Here is a 24450-nt window from a genome sequence, read left to right on the forward strand (position 1 = left end):
ACAAGGTCTGACAGCGAGGACATGACGTCCACCGGAATCTACCATCCGTCCACTCTGGTTGCAATGTCTACGGAAGTATATATTTGCCATCAGATTCTGAATTTCAATTAGTAACACTGAATAGTTTTGAGCATCAAAATATTCAATCTACACTTTTCAGCTTCAAAAATGCAACATATTCAGTTGTGAATTCAATATTCAGGGTCTTGTTTTTGTGACCGGCCTAAATCCGGCGCGGGTCATATCGTAGACCAGCGCAGCCCGGCGGATCAAAGAGTGGGATGGCTGCGTCACGGTGGGTGTGTTTACAGCAGACTTAATTCACCGCCAATCAAAGCGGCTCCTCTCAATCCCTTTAAATGTGGCGCAATGACAGTCGAGACGTCGCTGGCTTGCGCTTGCACGAAAATCACAATCCGCCGGCATTTGCGCCCGCCGCAGATGCGCTGTCTATCTCCTTATGAAGATGTAATGTAACTTCATATCAAAAATTCAAACTATCCCATTAAAGTATCAACCCAATTACTAGTTAAAACGCTTCGTTTGAATGGCTTTATTATGCATTCATGCTTAACCTACAATATTTACAACTACATTTTTCATACATGGTGGCTGTCATTACAACCTATGCAAATGTAACAAATAATAGTACACCAAAGTACCACTGCGAGCAGTTGTATATTAAATACTACAACTACTGTACATCGTATCAGTGAGACGGCAACATTTAATTAGCCGTATTTATTGTATTTTTAACAAACCATTGGTTGTCAACACGCTGATCTGCACGTACGACAAAGCAGACGGAAATCACTGAGAATATAATTTGCATGCAAAGTTGATTTCACTTTATTTGTGCAATAAAAGGGGTTTAAGGATTGGAGTAAAATTGTTTAAATGTTTATGAATTATAAAATTGTTAAGCAATCTATTTGTCCTTTCGCAATCTCTTACTCATTCTAAAAGGTAGAAAACAGGTAATAAATACAGTATAGGCTTTAGATAGGCGCATGATGAACTGTGCTGATCTTTGACCTGGTATCTTTCCAAACATCCTTCACATTTATATATTTTTATTATTATACTAAGAACAGTGAGTAAACAAAATCTTTGCTACACATAACCATAAATAGATTCCCTATCGAATAACACATCCGCGAAGCAGTCAAAGTACAGAAGGTGTACTCTGTTAAGGCATCTGTGCTAATATTGTGGGAGAAGACAGATTAGGTTCCATAAATTTGATGATGTACTCTGTACTGTGATATGTTGCATCCATTGTCACGCAGCTGGTCCTTGCTCAAACTGCACAACTATACATTGTGGCGCTCCCTTTAGTCTTTCAACACGGATTCGATGTCGTTGCGTTGTCAGTTTGTCTAAAAGAGCTGGACAAACAGTTGTTTGACTGGATATAGCACTTAAAAACACAAGTTCCTGTGTGCGAGTAAATTCCCCCCAAAAAACACCAGGCAGTTCCAGAAGCATGCGTCCCAGAATATGCTTCAATCAAGAGCAGCCATTCGAACAGATGATTAAGTAGTCCTTGACGCTAAGACCTGGTGTTTGTCATGATTTCTCTATTTAAACTTCAACAGGTAAAAATGAATGCCATCATTACACAATATCTCCTGTTGTACTGAAGCGCAAAGGAGATGATCATTACGAAAGGCGTGACCACGCTAAAACGGTTTCCCCCTTGTGAGACTAATAAAGGTTATTTTATTTATTTAGGCAGGCAAGGCAATTCAGGACAAATGACCATTTATCTTATCTGCTACCACCATATAATTGTAATTATCTCTCGCTCACGTACTGACGGGATGGGATAAAGTCTCCTGTACATATACAAATTCATCAAGAACTTACAGCAACCGTGAAATGATGTTGGCGTGTTACTGAAGCCAGAAAAGCGGTGGACATTTTCTTTTCCGGCACTTGGATTCAGCGGAGGTCCACAAAAATAGCAATTTTCTCATTGTTCCGCACAAGGTAATCCTTGGTCTTTTCTGATGACGCTGTTTGGCAATCGCTTTACGAGTTTGTTTTTTAAAATTTTCCAATTCACCGGCATCCAAAATCCCACGTTCATAGGATTCGGACACGATTTAAAACTATATATGGACGTGATGAACTATTTATTATTCTTGTTTTCTGGGAAATTTGAAGCAAAGCTATGAATGTGCTTGCGTTCACCATTATTGAAAAATCTGAAAATGGCCTGTTTAAACATCCCATTTTCGTCTCAATTAATAACATACAGGCATTTTTCTACCAAAGAGTTCAGGTTTCGGTCACACATTTCCTATTAATTTACATTGATTTCTGGACAATTCAATTTGGGCCAATTTGCGGCATAAAAAGTGGCATCAAATATTTAACCCTTATCCAATTCTTACAAACCAGGCTACTTTTATTTGTATTTCAAATCTCTAACCAATGATATATAAGTATCAAGTTAAAATAATAAGTCACAATGCTGCAGTGTTAAACGACTAAAAGTGCACTCTGCGATGACAGCAGACGGCAGTTAACAATAAATATTTACAGTGCAATGTGCGAGCATGACAGCAGATTAAGCAGACAGCAGTTTATGAAGGGTCTTCATGGCTAAGTGCTTTGATTATCCACTATACCAGTCCTTTACATGTCGAGAGAATGAACGGTCATTGGGAACGTTTTAAAGGGAATGAGAGAAGCCACTTTGATTGGACAGGTTTGAAATGGGCTGTTGTTCGCTCCCACGGCGGCGAAGACCTCCCTCTTAAATACATCGGAGTACGCTCGTCTGCAAATGAACAAAAACTGTTCGACCCCGCCTCTGACAAAACGATTTAAATATAAAAATACCGTATATTCTAATGGATAAATATTTAAATGGGAACTACGTAAGGACGTGGAGTCGATTGATAGGTCATTGAAGTGTAAAATATGGGGGGAGCTAATTAAAGCGACCTGTAATCTTAGAAAAAGATTTGTTTTATGAAAACAAAATTTAGATTGTATTCATTTCATTATCATAGTCTGCGAACCACCGTTCAACACAAATAAATAAATGTTTTTTCAGTGGGGGAAACAGATATTGTCACACCACATCGATATGTAAAACTGTACAACAGGTTATTAGCGGTCATGTAAGAGGTTGTATAACAGGTTACTATATAAGTGGTTATTTATCTCTGTAAGATTGCCACATAACTTCACTTACTTGGCCCTAAACTAATAAGGTGAGTAAAATTGAATTGATTATGACACACTTTGTTTTCAAGTTAAAAAAAAAAACGTTTTTTTTTTTAAATCAATTAAATAAATCCGGAACTGTGAGTCCACTGAAATTGACAATGGTGCTTTTTGTTGTTTCTTTTTAGTATTTTTTAAGACTGTTTATAGTGTAGGGGATCAAAGCAAATTCATATCTACATTTTTTTTTTTTTTTTTAACACAGATGGGTGAGGTGTCTGCAGACAGTATCACCATGGACCTTCTACGAGAAGCCAGGGAGACAGTGAGGAGAAGCCCATTGGGTGTCATCAACACCCCCATGATCCCCTGGAGCCAGACCACCCTGCCTGCCCACAAGGCCAACAGTATCTATATTAAACTGGAGAACATGCAGACAACAGGTAGGAATGTGCTTTTAATTAAGGTTTTTATAGAATTTAATTAGGCGGCAAAAAAAAAAAAACGCTCATAAAAAATGTAATGCAAATGAATTGTATTTAAAAGTTTAATACAACTGAACTGTAACTGGGTAGTGACTCTTTAGCCTGACATGTACCACACTTTGAGAATCACTGCTTTTGAAAAAAAATATTTGAAACGGTAATAATGAGATGAGGCCTTCAAGTGTGGAGTTTGCAATGTTCTCCCTACATGCTTGCGTGGGTTTTCTACGGTCCCTCCCACATTCCAAAAACATGCATGTTAGGTTCATCCATTCATCCTCAATTAGTCATACGTGCCTCTGGCTCAAATTCAGCCGGGACAGGCTCATGCTCACCTGTGACCCAAATGAGCCGTATAGAAAACAGATAGACTCTAACTCGGTTGGAAACCTATGTTTTTGAATGACAGGGTCCTTTAAAATTCGAGGTGTGGCCAATCAGTTTGCTCGGAGGCCAAAAGGCGGCCGTTTTGTCACCATGTCCTCGGGGAACTACGGGAAGTGCTTCGCGTACGCGTCAAAACTCTACGGGTCTGAAGCCAAAGTGGTGATGCCGGAAAATGCCCCGATTTCCAGAGCCGTCCTCTTAAAGGTTAGAAGTCAGGCACATTTGAGCATATTGTTTACATTTGTTTACTCAGGTTTTTGTTGCCTTTAGAGTTTTGGTGTGGACGTGGAGATAGCTCCCACTCCCTGTCTGATGAGCATAGTGAACCGCTGTGTTCAGGAAGACGGCATGACCTTCTTGCACTCCTTTGACGACCTGGATGTCATTGCAGGAAATGCCAGGTACTCTCAGGCTGTGAACATAAAAACATCAGTGAATGAGGTCCTACTCTGTTTGTAGCGTGGGTCTGGAGGTCCTGGAGGTGGTGCCCAAGCCTGACGTGGTGGTGGTGTGCTGCGGAGGAGGGGGGCTGCTGGGCGGAGTGTCTGCTGCAGTCAAGCTGTCGGGATGTGAAAAGGCCAGAATCTACGGTGTGGAACCAGAAGGAGGTCAGAAGAAAGTGTCTTCCAATTCTGCAATGACAGAGAGCGAGCTGAATCGGTGCTGACATGAATGCTTTACTCCAGCCTGTACCATGTACAAGAGCTTCTTAGAGAAGAAGCCAGTGATCATGGACACGGACAGTATTGCACCAGGGCTTGCGCCACCATATGCAGGTAGTATCTTGGCAATTTGAAACATTACATTTCAATGATGTATTTAATGGCACGAATGTGTGGCTTCTCACTTGCATCAATTGACGGCATCATTTACCGATGAATAGCAATATCTTTTTTTTTTTTTTTACATCCAATTTCATGCTTAAAAATCAGCAGACAAGTTGCACACTGACAAAAAAAAAATTTAAAAATAAAAATTCTGACTTGAAAAAAAAAAGAAAAACTGATACATCAGGAGACCAGTAAAAAAAAAAAAATGAACTTCATGTTTTGCTCAAAGCTGCGACTCATAGCCATTTGTCATTTTAAAATTACAATTCTTATTGATTTGCCTTCCTTGCCTCAGGCACGCTGCCGTTCAAGTTGTGCCAGCGCTACGTCGATGAAATCATCCTGGTGAGCGACAACGACATCAAGGCGGCCGTGTCGACCCTGTACCGAGCGGGCCTGGTGGTGGAGCCGTCGGGTACGGCCGCCTTCGCCGCCATCGTTTCCGCCAAGATACCCCGACTGGAGGGGATGAACGTCGTTTGCGTCCTCACCGGGGGGAACATCGGCAAGGACGAGCTTGCAAACTACCCAGATTGACAGCTACGAAATTAGTAGATTTTTTTTCCGAGTCGATAAATTATTCGAAAATTAAGGAGGCTGATTCCCGATATTTGGAGCCAATATTATTTTGCAGTAAAAGGGAAAATGTTGGCGTCAAATTTTTGAATGATACAAAACACCAGCACTTAACTTTATACTTTATTTAAATGTCTTTAAGCATATGTATATTAAACACATGTTCAGATTTGCAACATGTTAAAGGTTTTATTTAAGCGGTACAGAAAACGGATGGCTGCACAATAGACATCTTTGTTTTAAAATTCTAACAAAAAGTGCAGGGAGCTCCTCGGCTCAGCAGCAGCATCTTGTAAAGTTAACAGCAATTTGAAACCATTTAATAGTCCCCTGAAGTTTACTCAGATTTAATTTGATTTCTTACAGGCTGTCTGATTTTAAAAAATGCAGATGTGTGTCAAAATGCAGAATATCAGCACGGCCGATAATCGGTCTATCCCTAAAAATTAACTTTTAGAGAAATGCCATACTAAAAGAAAATTATTGTAGTGTCACTGACATATTTTATTTCTGTTTTTTGTCTTTTCTTTACGCACATTTTTGAACCAAATAAAGCATGACATTAAATCTTGACTGTCTAGTTGACATTTTTGTTTGTGTTGAGAGAAGAGTAAACCATGAGCAACATCCTAATTTGAGGAACGCTAGACAATACGCTGCACTGTATCAGAAGATGTGGGACTTATTGAAGCTACATCACATCCTTGGTGGCCATTCTGCATACAACGGCATCTAGAAGAGTGCCACACTCCTGAGGAGTTACTTTGTACAGCTGGAAAACAAGACAAATGCAAAGATTAGAAGCAGAAAATTCCTCGGGACAAGCGTGTCCGTTATTTGGACAGTACCTTTTTAATCTTTTCAAGGTCTGACAGCGAGGACACGTCGTCTACTGGAATCTGCAGTCCGTCCACTTTGGTCGCGATGTCCCTCACGAGGTGAGATTCCTCTTTGTCGTGGACCAGGACCACCAGGACCGAGTTGTCACTGTCCGAGATCCCGAATCTTTTGAAGGCTTCTGAGATCTGTCAGGGAATTATTTGCTCAAGTGGAAAATACCGGTTTTTGTTTTTTTTAAGAAAGGCAAACTTACATTTTTTGTTGGTGACAGGTTTAAGATGATCTCTGAAAATAAGCTTCTTGTCTTCATTTGACCGACTTTCTTTAAGTGCACAGCCTTATTAGCAGCCACCAACACTTGGAAGGGACTCACCAGCTACAACAAAGTGGATGGTGAATTAGAAAAACCTAATGACACACATATTTAACTGATTCTCTAAACATTGAAAACTCACAATAGTGGGCTTGAGCAGGGCACCTTTTATTTTCCCCTCCACGGCGTTTTGCCGGAGCTCGGCGGCATTTTGGACCTCTTTAAAAAGAATTTGCGTCACGGTGAGGTCGGGGAAAAGTTCCAGCGTCTGAGATAAGTGCATTTTAGTTTTTTAAGACGATGAATGTGCACTTGGCAGGAGAAAACACGACGCCGCGCACCAGGGAAACCGTGAGCGAGGGACCAAAAGCACTGCAACACCGGAAAGACGCACTTGGGTAAAACTACGCTACAAAAATTATTTTAAGACCCTATAAATTATTTTACACACACAATTATAAGACCTTTTTACTACATTACGTAGACGCGTGTTATTATTCGTCCATATCAAACTAATGGTGAGTAAAACAACCATCTAAGCACTAACGCGGACTACATGTTGCTATACCGAGCCTATTTTCGAAGCGGACCACTCGCTGTCGAGAACAGCGCTTCCGTTTTGTTGCTGCAACCTCAACAATAGCCCACGCATTTACTATTTTAAAGTGCTTTTCAATCGCGCGTCGTGCAGTAGCAATGCAATTTAAACGACAGGTTGTCAGCTTTAACGTTTAGTTTGCGATTGCAATTGCGTGTCGAAAAATCAGCATGGATAAATTTGAAGGCTACATCTTCACGGCGCTGTGCAGCACCAACTTTCTGGTGTCCTGCCTGCTCTTCTCCAAAGTCACCCGGGAGCAACGGGAGCCCTACATGGACGAGGTTTTCCATGTGCCCCAAGCTCAAAAATACTGCCACGGGAAGTTCAACCAGGTACGTAAAGTCTCTCAGTGGTGGACTGACTGGCGGATTAGCTGTCGGAGCTAATCCGGAGACAAATGAGGCGACGCGATATATATATATAAATATATATTTGTTTATTTAATACCTATGCGAAATATTCTGGTTGCAAAAGTGTCCGTTCAGTCTTATTGTCTTCTTTGCATCATATGAGAGAGTCGTCGCAGGCACCTTCATAATAAGTCCCATTTGGACAATACTACATTTACCATAATGCAACACGGTGATTTGTGTCTTAAGTGCAATAAACATTAAGATCTGCTCAATTATTTTTCTCTACACTGTAAAAATAGGCGAAAGAATATTCAATTAGGAATATATTAATTTAAGACTGATTTTCTGCCAATAAAAATCAGTTTTTAAAAACAAGTCAACATTGTGAGCCTGAAAAAAGAAAACAAGTATTTTTATACTCCATACAGGGATAAAATTATGGCCTTTGTAGAATTTGTTAAGATAAACTTACTCATAAGCAGTAGTAAAATCTCAAATTACTTTTTAAGGACAAAAATGAAGAAACATGGCAAAGAAAAATAATGCTTTGTCTTGATTTGCGAAAATAATCTTGGGAAGAGTTGATAGTTTTTTGCAACGTACTTCACATGGACTTTAGAGTTGCAACGTTCCAGGAATTTTCAAAGTTGGAAACGTTCCGTGGGAAATAACGTGGCTCAACCAGGATGTATTATTTTGCTCATCTGACTGCTTATGACACAATAAAATGTCGTCTTTTTTTGTACAGTGGGATCCGATGATCACCACCTTGCCAGGCCTCTACCTGGTCTCAGTGGGCATCATCAAGCCCGTGGTACGACTCGCCAACATGAGCGGCGAGGTGGTGTGCTCCACGGCAATGCTGCGCTTCATCAACCTCCTCTTCAACTGCGGCAACCTCTACCTTCTCTACCGGCTCATCTGCAGGCTGCACCCGAAGGAGAAGGTGCGCCTCCGGTCACACGACTTGACCCGCAAAAATCCGTGAACGCCGAACCACGTTTTCCACGTTCAGAACGGCTCTGAGCTTCTGAGGGGATGTTTCCAAAGTGGTGGTGTAACATTTGTCTGTTCTCCTCCAGACGCGAACGGCAGCTCGGCGGATCCTCTCGGCGCTGTCGCTCTCCACCTTCCCCGTTCTCTACTTCTTCAACTTTCTCTACTACACGGACGCCGGCTCCACCTTCTTCATCCTCTTCACGTACCTCATGACGCTGCACGGCTGCCACAAAGCCTCGGCGCTGCTCGGCGCCTGCGCCGTCCTCTTCCGCCAGACCAACGTCGTATGGGTGCCGTTCTGCGCTGGCACCCTGGTGGCCGGCCAGATGGACGACGCGTGGAGGGTGGCGCATTCCAAAAAGACGGACGACAAGCCAGCTGCGTTTCAGGTCCCTCTCTCCCTGAGCGGAGCCAAACGAGTTGTGCTTTTCACTCTGGAGTTTTTCACTTCCGCCGGGCACGTGAAGGCGGTGCTACTGGTGGCGTGGCCCTACGCTCTGGTCGCCATGTGCTTCGTCGCCTTCGTGTGGCAGAACGGCGGCGTAGTGGTGGGCGACCGCGCCAACCACGAAGCCTGCCTCAACTTCCCGCAGCTCTTCTACTTCCTGTCCTTCTCCCTCTTCTTCTCCCTGCCCGTGTCGCTGTGTCGCCACCGCGTGCGGCGCTTCCTGCAGGCCGTGAAAAAGCAGCCCGTCCTCTTCCTCGCCGCCACCGTCGTCTCCGTCCTCCTGGTGTGGAAGTTCACCGCCGTCCACAAGTACCTGCTGGCGGACAACCGCCACGTCACCTTCTACGTGTGGAAGCGGTTCTTCCAAAGGCACGAGGTGCTTCGCTTCCTTCTGATCCCCGTGTACATTTTCGCCGGATGGAACTTCCTGGACTCGCTTAAGTCGCGCTCGCTCTTTTGGAGTTTGGCGTTCCTGGCGTGCCTCCTGGCCGCCACCGTCCCGCAGAAGCTCCTGGAGTTCCGTTACTTCATCATCCCGTACCTGATGTACCGCGTGCACATGCCACTCCCGTCCCTGCCCAGACTAGCGCTCGAGTTTGTGCTGTACACGGCCGTCAACGTCGCCACCGTTTACGTCTTCGTGGCCAAGACTTTCCGCTGGCCGGACAACGCCGCCACGCAGCGGTTCATGTGGTGAACTCCCAGTAATACCAGGATAGCTCAAAAAGGGAATCATGTGATTTTTGAAAGCGATACTACACAGTAAGTAAGGACAACATTGTGTAATTTATTCTGGTTGGCTTTGGTATGATTATGGAGACCAAATAATTTTGTTTTTGTTTTTACAAAATTTGTACTGTATGTAAATGGAGACCTATCCCCCCCCCCCCCCCCCCCCCCCCTAAAATGTGCAAGTCCACCATATTATTATTTTTTTTCCTTGTATGTCATGCAAATTCAATGTATAAGGTTTTATTTTGTTTTGATCCCTTTCAGCTTCAATTTATTCATTCATCTCTTTATGGAAATTGTCTTTTTCTTTCCTTATGATTGCTGTCATGAATTAATAAAATACATAAAAAAAAAAAAAACTCAAGGTCTTATGTTTGATTACATTTCAATTTATAAAATACTATAATAGCAGCACTCGTTAATGTTAGTTTGAATTCAATTTTGAATAACAATTGAATCATATTACATGCTTTATTATAATTGTATTATTAGACACTTGCGTTTACGACGTAATATTTTAAAACAGCATTTGTATTTGATTATAATAATCTGAGTACCAGATTGAGCCACTGAGGGGTGCTGTTGTACAAAGATAGGAAAGTCAATGCATGTAACCTTCAAATTGGACCTTGCTAGCGATAAAATTCATTTGTTGCCAGGAGCAAAACACCTAAAACATTAGGTACACCTCATGAGATCCGATTTTCGGTAATTGAGCTACATGGGGGGGCGGGTGAAAATATTTGGGACAACTCCTGGTGTCATGTGTGCACTTCTGCACCGTGTATTCGCTACACTTTAAAACTCTATAAACACACAATGCAAAAGCAAGCATTATCACGTGACAAAATCATGAATAGCATATTGTCGCAATTTTTTAAAGTGACATTTAGAAACTCTTGAGGGTTTATCCTTTCTTTACATCACTATATTATAATACCTCGCTGCATTTCTAACTATATTAAAACAATAAATATGACACTATTTTGTATGACGCACATGCAAATCGGCAGTCAATTTGCATTTTGCACTTGTGTGGGTTATAAACACGGCTGCCAACACAGATGCTAATTACTTGGTTTGGCGCAAACATCACCATATGGCCAAATTATTAAATGCAGTGATTGTCATTCACAACTTCACAGATTTTTAGAGGGAGTCTACACTCTGTTATTCACTGAAAGACTTACCTCTTCACTGGTTTTCTGCTTGCTTGGAGGATCTATTGAAGTGTGTTGAGGAACTTCATTGAGACAACAGTAGTCCTTTGCCGCCATCTTGTGACATCTTTAAGAAATTACAGTACAGTAGAATCCTTTTGGGGGGGAGGCGTCCATTACTCACAGTTCACTGCATATATTTTCTAATGTAGATCTACAAATTAGGAAGCATCCAATTAAGTAGCTTTGATAAAATGTATACTTGTACGAAATAGCAGAGGTTATAGTGTGTTTTAGCACTGGTATATCACGACCACTAGCCAGAGGCCTCACTTTAAGATCTAATTTTAATAAAATCTTTGTAATTATGATGCAAATATAATATTAATATACTGTAAAGTACTTGCTGGAAATGTTTTCTTTTCCATGAAAAAAAAATACAAAAGTATTCAGGACGTAAAAAACAGAAAAAAAAGAGAGCTAGAAAACAGACTTACTAAACAACTGAGACACAGGCGAGCTTCTGCAGGAAGCCGATTGGCTGACGGATCGGGAAGTGGGAGTAAATTAGTCATTGAACCGATTAGTCGACTCGTCAACTTTACTACGCATCGACGTTTAAAGCTTAAAGTTAATGTAAGATATGAATCACCTTAACTCTACTTTTATCACACGGCCGGGAACCGATTGGCTGACAGATTAGAAAGTGGGCCAAAACAGATTTCATATATAATAAGTAGTGATAGAGCTCCAAAACGCATTTTTGGAGTTGGTTTCCCCCAAGAAAGGAAAAAAAGATTTTTTTAAAATATAAATTACATACACAACTATGCAGGGGTACACTCTATTGAAAGACAAACACACTTGGATCATCAATAAATCAATCCAGTTAATTCAACAAGATGAGTTGACAGCCCTTTTCAACCTCAATTCAATCCTTCTGTGAATTTTAATTTCCAGTCAACGACAAGACCATAACCACCATAAAAAAGGCAACAAATGAGGACAAATACACTCAATCTGACACGCTGTCTATAATAACATTGCTTCCCCTATTATTAGACATTTACTTATAAAGCACTCAGGGAACTATAGCTACTGTAGGTCCCTGAACACAACAGTTTACGTGCCATCTCACAACAGCGAAAAAAAAAAAAAAACAATTACAGCATACGAGAAAAAGTTCTATTTATAAAAGAATGTGGGTGTCCTGGGGAGGAGAGGCTACATGATGTGTTTTGATTTTTGTTGTTTTTAATGGCACAGTAATTATTCAAACTGCCTACAGCCCCCCCAAATGCTTTTGGAATAATACTAAAAAAAATAAAAATAAATCAAAATCAAAAAAGGGGTTATGATTACAGTCACACCCGAGTCGTGATTCTTTCAATTAAATATCCACCCGCGTTCTCCTTTGTCATTTAATTTTGCTCAAATTCCTGGGCATATATTCAAACGAGCTCCAACTTTAGCAGCGTCTCTGCGGCGCGTTGCTAGGCGACAGGCCGTGTCAGGAAGTGACAAGCGAAAATAATTGCACCCCTGCTTGACAGACACAGCGCAGTGTTCATTAGACTCAGTCAAGACATCAGGTTTTTTTTTTTTTTTTATATATTAACTATAAAAAAATAATAACTGTTTCCTGACCTTTTGTCTCCACGAATCACCATGTAACAGTCACAAGTTTAAACAAGGAGCTGAGTATAGTACGGATGGCAGCCTATATGGAAGAATGTGTTCATTCTAACATCAAATATGACCAGTTCAGGGTGTAGTCCGCCTTTCGCCCAAAGTCAGCCGGGATAGGCTCCAGCGCCCCGCGACCCTGACCAGGTTAAAGCGCTGTTGAAAATGGATGGATGGAAGATCTGGCTTATTTTAGTTTCTACCTAATGAGCAGTCTTATTCCTCAGTGTGCATGTCGCATCGAGGAACACGTTCTCCCTCGCGCGTCAGATGTTTGATTGACAGCAATATTAGCACATTCCGCCCTCCCCGCGCTGCCCTATCAATCCAGCCATTCCCGGGCCTCAAGGGATGCTGGGGAAAAGAAGCTATTTATGGTAACCTGAGGCTCTCGAGTTTGGTGTAAAACATTTTTTGTGGCGCACACACTGGACACGGGGTACGTAAAATTCTTGACGCATACGTCAAATTCTTGACGTATACGTCACAATTATGCACGGCGCAACAGACTTCAATGTGCGAGGTTGATTTCAGTATAATGAAGATATCACACTGATAGCAGATGTCAGTATTGGTTAAATATGTTTTATGTTTTAGACCAATATCACTTTTATGACGATAGCCCCATCAAACCAATATCAGACATTAGTACTTGACCAGTATCAAATCCAATTATTAGACTGATATCAGTTTTATATCGATATCAGTATCAGACCAATATTAGCCCATCATTATCATCATCATATCAAATCCAAGTAAAAAAAAGCGATATAAGATTCTTATCAATGCCAGTTTCAGGCCAATATCCGATATTAGTTTTGGACCAGTATCAAACGAAATATTTGACCGATATCTAAGATATGAGTATCGAGTTCAGCATCAGATTGATATCAGATCTGATTATCAGACTGACACCAGATCAGTATCGGACCATTATAAGAGATAGTGATTTGCCCTGCCTATATCATATTTAAGTATAAGGTTGCTATGACCCACCATATTAAAACTGATATCACTGTATTTCGGTATTGGACTGATATCAAATAACTGTTAAAACAACATTAGCATTGGAACAAGACAAATGATTCCTGTTTGACTCAGTATCAAATCAGTACATTACTGATATTTAATATCTGGATGAGATACTAGATCCAATATTAGATAACAGGTTGATACCATCCACCGTAATTCAAATGCTATCACTTAGTATCGCACTACTATGTGGCATCTGCATTGAACTGATATCAAATAAAAGGACGAAAACAATATCAGAATTGAAACAATGTGAGACTAGTATCACTGGGTGCTGAACTGATATTTGATATCAGTATCCGATTAAAGTCAAAATCAGATGTTCAACGTCATATGTGAGATCAGTATTGGCCTGATATCAAATCATTGTTGAACGGATCGCCACACGACACTGGTATCAGACCAATTAAACCATCAGACCATTAAAAAATAGCAGCGAACGAATACCATTCTCAGGCACCAGCGCAATATCAGATACATGTACATACTCTACAGTAATTGAAACTACGAGTATCGGATCCATAAGATCACATCTTATGTCCATATTGATGTATTTTAAATATGGGCGTTACAATGATATTTGGTGTTGGTATTTTATCACATACCCTTCATGTGTCAGGACAATAATTGACATAACTATTATTTCCATGATTTGTGTCTCATTTACTGTATATTATATATGCATGGCACATTTAGGCTTGTGGGAATTTATTTTGCAAATCAATGCGTAATAATCAGGCGAATTCAGTCTGGGGTAAAACATTTTGACGGCCACCCTGACATCTCTTAATATTCACAAATGGCGTGACGGATTGGATTATGCGATTAAATCCCACTGTGACACCATCAACCGCTTGATGGTGTTTTTTTCCATTTCCAGTCGAGGGTTTCACTTTCATTCGCTTGAAGCAAAACGTCAAAACACGATAATGAAAAGTGCATGTAGGAGAATTTACCATCTGTAAATAAGGGCACGGTGAGATAATCAGCAGCCAATCCATATGTTGTTCGCTCCACATCCCAATATCTATAAATATTGACAAAGTGTGACATTGACAGAAGTCTAAGGAGGTTAGCATGTAAATAGCAGCCTATATTCACACGTGTGGAAGTAGTACCTATATTCCACTTAAGTATAGAGTGTGATTACTTTTGCCACCTTTGCACAAGTGTTGCTTATTCTTTGGACGCCAATGGCAACTACCTCCACGTGCACGCCATCTGGTGCTTCTCCGACAACTCTAGTGTTACCTAAATGTTAAAAAAAAAAAAAAAAAAAACATGTTAGTGCAGAGAAAGCAAAGATTTAACAGGAATAGGACTGCTGAGATCAACGATTTATGTTTGTAATTTTTTCATGATCAGCATCTCACTCATTTCAAAAGTGCACGCTGAGTTATTGTGCGCCCAATCACCCTCCGGCAGATAAACGCAGTCATTGCATAAGCGTTCACTCTAATTGACACTTGGAAAAGGCGCCGACGCAGTTCACAGATAAATACAGTGTTTCATACGAATATTTATTTAAAAATCCATAGTTCAATACAGAAATAGTCATCTATCATATGTAATAAGACAATCAGTATTCAGCCATGCTTTCTCTGATTATTAATCACTATGTAAAAAAAATAATAAAATTAAACAAAACAAAAAAAAAACCTCCACCTCTCCAAAAAAACAAACAAAACAAAAAAAAAAAGTGCAAAGAAATCTCACCAGAATGCAATATAAACACTACCACAAAATAATTTCTCAAGTGAAGGCATCGCACAATTTTCAGAAAAATCAGTTAAGGCCATTTTTTGTATAATTATTTTCATATCATATATACTTCAAAACACAGTTGTATTTAACAAAAAGGAACTGGCGCATCCTTTGTAAAACTGTACATGCAAACATAGTGCACATTGTTAAGAAGACGAGCATACAATACAGTATTTGGATAGCTTTTCAGTAAACAAAGATCTTTGTGTGTTAACACTTCACGTTGTCTATTAAAACACTTGTAGAAAGGCAACACGCGCGCGCACACATGCATGCACACACTCCGTAGTAGATCTATATGAATTAATCAAATAAATTAGAAGTGGACATTTTTGATGTATGTTAATGAAGATGTGATTTGAATAAGGAAGAGTATGAGCTTAAGTAGCATTATGTGCAAAAATGAAACAATATAGTTGTGTCAAATTAGATCCATCCATTTTCTATACTGCTTAGCCTCACTGTTTCATATCAAATGATTTGGAATATATTATAATTGCGTTTTTTTGTGTGTGTGTGTGGATGGACTAATTTTTTTATGGGGGTCGGGGGGGGGGCTTGTGCCCCTTTTTGTATGTATGATATCCTGCAAAATCCTCGTGAAAGTAGAATGAATGTGGAAGTTGTAGATGTTTGGAAAGGATGAAAATTTTGTTTTGAAAACAACACTTTAAAATCAAATGAAGATGACTATTATATTTGTCTTAAACATTCTAATTTTAAAAAAACTAATATTGCTTTTTTTTTCTATGAACAAAAATAGTTTTCAGTGTCTCCACCATGCTTGAAGATGGGCTCCCATTTTTTTGGGGGGGGGGGGGGGAAACCGTTTTCCATGATATCCCACTCTTGTGAAATAACACAAAATGTGAACATTGAGAAAGTCAGGATAGAATGAACATGTTTGTATAGAAAATCCTTTTAAACAGAAAGACCATTTGATTGAATTTTGAGTTTTGACACGGAATTATCTTTTTATGTGGTTTCCTGATTCTAATGGCTTTAGCGAGTGCTGTTCTAAACAATATGTTACAAAAATAAAAGTACGAATAACAAGTGTCTTCCTCTGACCGCAGTTTTCTTGTGCTGGCTGAGCAAAGTGCCAAGATGCAGCTGGGCAAGCGAAAACCCTCTGTGGCCTTCCCACCCGTGACAGTAAAAATAAAGTCCACTCTGATCCCACCCCGTGGCGGTAGATCAAAAAAAAAAATCGCTTTCTCGAGGTTTTACCCAGCGCTGTAATGAGCTCCCTTATTCTGACCTGCAGTCTTAATGATGTGTCCAGCTATGCCTTGAATGCAGTGGGTGACCATATCCGCACACACGCGCGCGCACACACGAAATCCACACACACTTCAATGTGTCAGCCTTGTTGGCACTGCTACAATAGAAAAGCAGCTCACAATTTGGCAGAAGTCCACATTATGTTGCTACCATTTCATGATCAATATAAAACAATAACGGGCAATGTGTGACCTTTAAGCAAGATACGTTGTATTGGTCCCACTGTGTGATACGTCCAACCACATGGTGCCTTCAGTCCTTAAATATTTTAAAATCAGTTGTTTGGTACACTGGCTTGTAATAAGGAAAATGACATTGATATGGCAACATTTTTTTTTTTTTTTGCCAAGGAAAATACATTAGGTAATTTAGAATGCTGATGGGACAAAATGAATTTAGTACAATGAATAATTCCTTCACATATATGAAGAATACAAGCCAGACATGTTGCATTCTTGGTCAGTTTAAATACTTTTGATCACATTCTGATAATCAACGTTTCTCATCGTCCACTCACTGCTCAATCGCTTCACATTCAAGGGAAAAAAAACCAAAAAAAATACAAAATAAAAATTAAACAAATCGAATCAATTACACTTTTTTTTGGGGGACAGTTGACAAAATGTGTATTTTCTTTGCATTTTTGACCACTGGGCTCTTTATGCTCAAACAATGTTTGAGAGCAGCTGTTGTCTTTTTTTTTTTTTTAACATAAGAAGTGATGCTCCGACCACACACACACACACACATATATATACAAACCCCCGAGCATGTGGGCATCACTGCCAAGGCCGAGAAGAGACAGAGAGCAACTGTGTTTCCATTCATAAGGATAATAATGTCTAAAAATAAAGCAAAAATTGAATTAAGTTGAATTGATTAAAAATGGTCCTTGAGTATTGCTATTATATTCCCATTGGTAAGCATGCACATAGTGGCTTTTGGAAGGCAAAATAAAGATTACAATATTTTTCTTGGGGAAAAAAACCCAACAACTTTATCAATACTCTTTAAATTTGTAACCTTTTTTTCCCCTCATAAATGTGATATCGCAACAGTACAACTTTTTTCTCGATAATAGGACACTTTAATACGTGTACACATGGTAATTAGGTTTAATTGGTGCTAAGATTAAGAGGGCGTCCCAAAATGTTTGGGGAAAACAAAACCACGCATCATACGTTTTCATGGAGATTAATGATGGATTCTGTAGTACATTTTATGAGATTATTAGTATGCCTCATTCACTGCCAGTCCTCCATGTTAAAGTGGATATTTGAATTCAACAGCCGTCAGTGGCAGTGAACGAGCGAATAATAAATCCAATAAGTCCACTGTGGCATTAACTAAAGAGCTATAATAGCGTTCAAAAGGCAAAATAAACAACATTACGATACGTGCAATATATATTGGCAACAGCAAATTGGAGCATGAGTTTGAATGGATGGAAACACAGCAGAGAAAGGGGACATTGTTAGAAGGAAGACTGACAGACAGAGAGACAATGCGAACTCTCTATCACACACACAACCCACCTCAATACAGACGCATGGTTGGAAGAGGTAGTGCGGGGCCGCTAGATGCATGCACGTGGTCCAGGCTACACATGCAAAAATGTTCGGAAACACCAGGGGTACAGTAGAGTACGGTACGGCACGGTACGGTACGGTACGGTACAGAAGGGCTACCAGGACCTGCACTGCTGCTACCTGACGCACGTGTCAGGAAAGAGAGAGAAAGGTGAGAATATCACAAGCTTGATAGTGAAAGTATAAAAGTATGAACAGTAAAAATCCTTACTGTAAACAGTGAGTTATTTTGAGAGCCAAGAGAGACAGAAAGAGGTTAGTTATTTACAGCAGAAATGATTGTTCAGTTATGATTCCTTTGTGTTGTCTGGGGACATTCTTTTCTTTTCTTTTTTTTTAATTCAAAAGAAACCTGCTGTTGCTTCTTCTGCTTCTTTTCTTCTTCAACATCTCAATGCCAGTTTTTTTTTCCAGGCTAAAAAAATACAAAGAAAAGATTCCAGACAGTGACAGGAATGCTCTACAGCGGAAGTAAACACCCGACTCCAGTCCACACTCCCCGGCCTGGCATGCAGCTGTTCCAGAAAACGAGAACGACTACCGAGATCCACGACACACAGGCATGGAGAGCGACTTAAAAGAAAAAAAAAAAAGACTCCGAAAAATTTAAAACCTTTGCTTTTCTTCATATCTGCGTTTGGAGGGGCTGTCCCGGAGGCGTGTAGGGAGGCGGCGCGGGCGCTGGCTTGATCCCGCGGGTCCTCATGTAGGAGAGGAACTGGTCCGGAATCTCGGCCAAGACGTCCTTGGCGAGACGGGCCATGCTCAGGATGTGATTCCCCGTCCGGTCAATGTAGTCTCGGAACGGGACGAACTGCCAAGGAGAAGAAACATGGGTAAATGTCTTTAGGAACAAAAATGAATTAAAAAAATAGGAGGAAAAACAAAATAAAAGCAGTTGGCTTGTGCAGTAAATCACTCATGAGCTTAACATCCCTCTATGTTGATGTTTCTGGCTGTGTTACATGCAGACAGACACTTAATGAGTTGCTGTCACCTCGGATCAGAACGATCCGGACCAATTTGTGTTGGGACCGCTTCGCCGCCAGATGCAAACCTCGCCGTGTCACCGGTCCTTATTAGTTTGCCGATCATGAGAAGCGGTAGGGAGAACTGGTGTAATGTTGTTCCGAGGAGCTGAAACTTTATTTGCTCTGCATCGAAAGTCTCTCTACATGCGTGTGTGTGTGTGTGTGTGTGTGGATTTAAGCTCGTTAGGAAGACAACTAACAAGCGTCCATCCCTCGCCCACCTGGGCCACGGTGCCGCAGCAGGGAGCAACATGTGACAGTGGCTGCGTAAAGGTCGCTGCGGGGGAAAACAAATTTGCTCTCTATCATATATATACACGGATCCGCAACACCCAACACTAAGTGAAAGTGGAATTATGCGTATTGGTGATGAAGTGCTGCAGCTACAGGTGAAATTACATTTCGACTTGGTTTTATGGACACTCGCTTTTTTCTCTTTTTTTTTAACTCTATGCCCCTGGTACTTGACGTTGGCACACCCCGCAGTAGACGGGGGTGGGGTGAGCAGTGGCTCGATTTGCATGAGACAAGACCGGCCCCTCAAAATAGGCTAATTTCAGTCAGGTGCACACATTTTTTTTCATTTTATTTTAAGATTCATTTAAGTGCATATGAATGATCATTTGTATGTAAATATGACAGATTATAGCCATAGGCTAGTTTTGTTTTCACAACAAAATGGAGTGCCTCCGTTTCCTGGGGATTAAAAGCATTTGGACTTGTTCACAAAAATGTCACAAATTTTTTTGCCGCGGGACACGAGTCAACTCTTAAAATCTACAAATATGGCCGACATACAGGACTGTGCAAAAGTGTTGGGCCACTCTCAGATTTGTTGTTTTAGCAATAGCCATAATGACCACATAGAAGATAACCAGGATCCTGCCGAGTAAAGCACAGACTTGCACGAAAGTGGAAAGCGGAAAGGTGAAAACAATTCATTATTTTGTGTTTTTTTTTGCCACAGAAAAGCATTATTTGTTGGTAAGAACATAAAAGGAACGAGTCTGATTTTCTACCAATAAAACTGTACCACTTTTTACATTTGTTCGTTTTAAATTGATGTTCTTGGCATATGTAACATATGTTTTGCAGGGTTCTTGTCATTCTTGAGGACAACGTACCTGAACAATATCTCTCTCCGCATATCTTCCTCTGGATGAAATTCGGACCTCATCGCCGTCTAATTCAATCATGGCTGATGACAAAGGAAACAAAAAACAATTCAGGGCCTTGTCAAGCAACCGTTTCGAATGCCTTCCTTACCGTCAAATTCGGCAGGTCCAACCCCCACGATGATGATCGACATGGGCAGACAGGAAGCCTGTGGGGGGCATTTAGAGCGGAAACATCCATAAATGCAAAAACAAGAACGAAGGCTATTTGAAGTGAACCTGCCGACAAGTGGACGTATGGGTGTGGACCTCAGAGTGCATGTTGAGACATCTCTGTCAACAATTTTGGAACCGTGTGTGGAGCAATGTGTTGACCTCAGGCTATGTGGTGCAGTAGATGATCTATTTATTTTTTTTCGCTCCTCCATAAAGGTCACCTATCAGGCTCTACCATCCTCTGCACTCGACCATGCTTTCTCCTCACGCCGATGAGAAGGCCTTTTTCGAGGAGGAAAAAAAAAAAAAAAAAAAAGGGTCTTTTTTTTTTCGTACCCCTTAAATTCCACACACGCGCTGGCTTTCCTCAGGAATCCACTTGGAGTGATGGAAGGCATGGACGGAGGGCGAAGAACATACTGTGTCAAAAGGCAGGAGCAAGGGGCTGCAAACGTCACTAAACCTTATTGCATCATTTCTGTATTGGCATGGCAATGAGACGATGGCGTGTGAATTGCGCTCATTTACACTGACGCACAATTCTTTATACTTGAGCAATCTCCACGCGAGTTTAAGTGATGCAAATGTCGTTCACGGTTCGATGAATGCCTCTTTTCTAGTTTGACATTACCTTTAGGAAATGTGAGTTGACTGTGTGTAGCGTACTGTACTGCGTATACACGATGTGAGGTACTACAGGCAAACTTTTACTGCTGAAATTGCAACAACCTGAGTAGCTCCTTACGTTGACAATCGACTCCTTGGTCTGGGCCATGTCGGAGATGACACCGTCCGTGATGATGAGGAGAACAAAATACTGCGAGCCATCTTTCACTGATGCCGCATATCTATGGCAAAAGTAAAATCCACAGACAAAAACAACAGATTTGCATCTTTTCCCATTACAGCACAGCGAATGCACAACACGTTGTACTACATAATGTTATTAGGAACTTTTAAAAACAGCATTACTCTTATTCGCAAGCAGGGTGATGGACATCATGTTAAATAATGTTAAATAATTTTGTTCGATAATTGCTTCATTAACTTCATGTAAATGAATAATTTTTTTTCATCATTAAAATTTTAACCCATCGATTCATTTCGAAAATCAAGTTATCTCACCCCCTGCACCGAAGTCTTGTGCACCTTCATTTTTAATTTCCTATTATATACTTCATGAGAACAGGAATGAGACATTTACATGTTCCTAGACAAACAGGATTTAAAAAAAAAATATATTATTTTTTTTTTTTACCTTCCTTTTGAGTAAATTAGTAAGCGATTCCCCACCTCTCCACTGTGGAGGATGTTAATCTGTCAAGTGCAACTACCTTTGTGTCGGCTTTTCGCTTTCTTCCGTGTTAATATGGCCTTTCGACTTATGGCGGCTGTTTACACACGCGGAGATGATTTAAGTCGCCTCTGCGGCACTTCACCTTACGGCACCTTGTGTTCTTACAAAATACAGTGCTTTTTTTTTTTTTTAATTAAAACATCAAAAGTGGTCATTTTTTAGGGGGGTGGAATGTATAAATGGCATTTCAATTCACTTACGAGCTTGGTCACGGAATTAATTAACGTCAAGTCAGGGTACCGAAAGTAAAATTAAAATTAAATTACTGACGCAATGTCTGACAGGAACGTGTTTTTGTTAAGTGAAACGGTCAACTTAGTGGTGTATTATATTGGTGTATATTAGGTGATGTCCAGTAGAAAAGCTATTAATATATTGTATGAATAGCAACAGGTTGATACCCAAGTTACTGTAATTGTACCGTCTTTCAGCAAGTTGAAGAGCATTTCTTCAACAAGCTGATCTCTGTATGTCGCTGGCATAAATAGATGAACAAAGATACATTTGTAGTCAATAAATAAACATTTTGGGACCAATTAAGTCAAATTGGATAATTTGTGGTGGTTGAGAATTACTGATGTGTATTAGGCTAGCATGTATCGGGTAAAATTTATTTTGTTGTACAGTCAAACGCAAAAACACACTTGTGGAGTTGAGCTTTCTATGGCATATTTGTCCAGAACTTTTTGGGTTGAACTCCAAATTGAACCAGTGGACGTTCTGCTGAATTATTGCCAGTGTCATCATCTCCCTGCAGGTTTTGCCTTTTGACGCGCAAGTACATTACATTTTCATAACTTCAAAATGCAGAGTAAACAGAACACTAATTATTCGCTTTTCTCATTTAGTTGATTGCCCGTCTCCCCTGTAGCAAAAATGTTGCTCTCACACACAAACAAACATGCAATCAAAAGGTCCCTCTGTGTGTGTGTCTGTGTGTATGTATGTGTTTTTCCCCCCCCTTTCTAAATCTCACTCGCCTTTGCTACCTGGCAACACTTCCCGCAAAGAGCTTGTTCCAGAAAACCCGACGACACATTAAGGTGGAAATGTACTGATGTTCCTTTTACCTTGCACGCGATATAATTTGAATTTACAGATGATTTTAAAAGTCGATCGGGGAACCTGCGAGCAGTACCTGGCAACATGGTTAACCACAGGGGAGAAGTTGGTGGGTCCGTATAATTGGACTGACTTCAGGCTCTGGTAGTAGGCTTCCATCACGCCATCTATTCCTGCACAGTACGGGTTCTGAGGGTTCCCGTTCTATATTAGTGAGGAGTGGAGAGGAACAAATGTATTGAGGTGGTTTTCTTTTTTCCATGACCCAGTACTAAATTTGTTCTCACCAAAGCAAACTCGTGGGAGATCCGCCCATCAGGCGGCAGCTTGGCTCCGAAGCCGAGCGCGGGGAACATCTTGTCGCTGTCGTAGTCCTGAATGATCTCCCCGACCGCCTTCAGGGCCATGGCGTAGGCGTTCAGCTGGTAGGGGCTCATGTAGTGGAGGGAGGTGGGCTGGGCTGGGTTACCTGTTGATGAGAGAGAGAACACACAATCAAAGTACTTGCACATACAGTAGCTACTGGATATTCGGTACTAAAAAAAACAAAAACAAAAAAAAAACAAGGGGAATGTAAAGTTAATGGTTGTGTAATCTGTGATTTTTCATTTTAACAATTTAATAAATGTACCCTAATTGGGAATGAGATCTAAATATTAGAATATTCAACATCAAATTTCTGAACACTTTCATTTTGTCCAGCAACTCTACTCTTCTGGTTTGTTGGTTTCGCCTTTTATTCAAAAGACTTCTTTTCAGTTCTAAATATTTAAGTGTGGACTTGTCCCTATTTATGTCACTGCTGTGTGCATCCCGCCTCCTATTTCGAGAGCGGACCTTTCTAGTTTGACATAGACGGATTCTTAAACACCGCTGAAATGTCTTGAACAAACCAGAAGAGTCCAAAAGGAGAAAAAAATAAAAATAAAAATCACATACAGCATATATTTGAACAAATCAGTCCTCATGCAGGTCCTCCAAATGCGGGTTTAGCAAAAGACTCACCATTGGAAGCAGTGAAGTCAATGGCCACTGTGAAGTTAATCTGCGTCCTTGGAAGAGAAGAGCAGGGATAGGGTTCATTAATTAACAATAGTCGCCATCCCACTTTTCATTCACCACGCAAACAAATGGCTCGAACCGCTGGTACAATTAGACCGAGAGCACAAACAGAGGTCCCTCCTGCAGCTTTAGCCGTTAATAAGAGCTCATAAATACATGCGCGCATTGTTTCAACCCGTAAACCTGCAAGGACATGATGTGGTCGGCCTGTCACCGCTTCTTTCACAGCGAGCCTCAACGCCAACCCCCAGCCCACTCAAACACACCGCTCGTGTCATCCCGGGGTTGGCAACAGCCGGCAGCTTCATCCCATTTGTCACCTTCAGCGGGCCATAAGAAGTGGAAGCT

The 24450-nt window shown here is 40.8% G+C and overlaps 4 protein-coding genes across 8 annotated transcripts in view; 2 read left to right on the plus strand and 2 right to left on the minus strand.

Annotated features, from left to right (window-relative positions):
• The first annotated feature begins 1852 nt into the window (after positions 1-1852).
• On the plus strand, positions 1853-5419 carry LOC133472001 (L-threonine dehydratase catabolic TdcB-like). The gene is made up of 7 exons (XM_061762227.1): positions 1853-1992; positions 3446-3623; positions 4075-4256; positions 4323-4453; positions 4512-4660; positions 4739-4828; positions 5178-5419. Exons 2-7 carry the CDS (start codon positions 3446-3448, stop codon positions 5417-5419), a joined length of 972 nt encoding a protein of 323 aa, XP_061618211.1. The 5' UTR covers positions 1853-1992.
• A 149-nt stretch (positions 5420-5568) lies between these two features.
• tprkb (Tp53rk binding protein) lies at positions 5569-7090 on the minus strand. Its single transcript, XM_061762229.1, has 4 exons — positions 6754-7090; positions 6552-6674; positions 6307-6483; positions 5569-6230 (listed from the first exon to the last, which is right to left on the minus strand). Exons 1-4 carry the CDS (start codon positions 6892-6894, stop codon positions 6150-6152), a joined length of 522 nt encoding a protein of 173 aa, XP_061618213.1. The 5' UTR covers positions 6895-7090; the 3' UTR covers positions 5569-6149.
• The window catches only part of LOC133471995 (copine-8), a 50074-nt gene continuing 32199 nt past the window's right edge, over positions 6576-24450 (minus strand). For 2 of the 5 annotated variants that reach the window (XM_061762216.1, XM_061762218.1), the window contains 7 exons: positions 24046-24092; positions 23328-23509; positions 23117-23244; positions 21367-21469; positions 20557-20614; positions 20415-20488; positions 16202-19073 (listed from right to left, as the gene is read on the minus strand). In XM_061762216.1, coding sequence (XP_061618200.1) covers positions 18885-19073; positions 20415-20488; positions 20557-20614; positions 21367-21469; positions 23117-23244; positions 23328-23509; positions 24046-24092 — 781 coding nt within the window. In that variant the 3' untranslated portion in view covers positions 16202-18884. Of the gene's footprint in view, positions 6621-10934; positions 11032-11784; positions 14874-16201; positions 19074-20414; positions 20489-20556; positions 20615-21366; positions 21470-23116; positions 23245-23327; positions 23510-24045; positions 24093-24450 lie in introns of those variants that run through there. The other 3 variants (XR_009786519.1, XR_009786518.1, XM_061762215.1) reach the window with 3 other exon arrangements.
• On the plus strand, positions 7211-9914 carry alg10 (ALG10 alpha-1,2-mannosyltransferase). The gene is made up of 3 exons (XM_061762223.1): positions 7211-7544; positions 8314-8511; positions 8648-9914. The coding sequence occupies exons 1-3, from the start codon at positions 7380-7382 to the stop codon at positions 9707-9709; spliced, it is 1425 nt and encodes a 474-aa protein (XP_061618207.1). The 5' UTR covers positions 7211-7379; the 3' UTR covers positions 9710-9914.

Source organism: Phyllopteryx taeniolatus, chromosome 22 (assembly GCF_024500385.1).
Source record: "Phyllopteryx taeniolatus isolate TA_2022b chromosome 22, UOR_Ptae_1.2, whole genome shotgun sequence".
Classification (NCBI taxonomy): domain Eukaryota; kingdom Metazoa; phylum Chordata; class Actinopteri; order Syngnathiformes; family Syngnathidae; genus Phyllopteryx; species Phyllopteryx taeniolatus.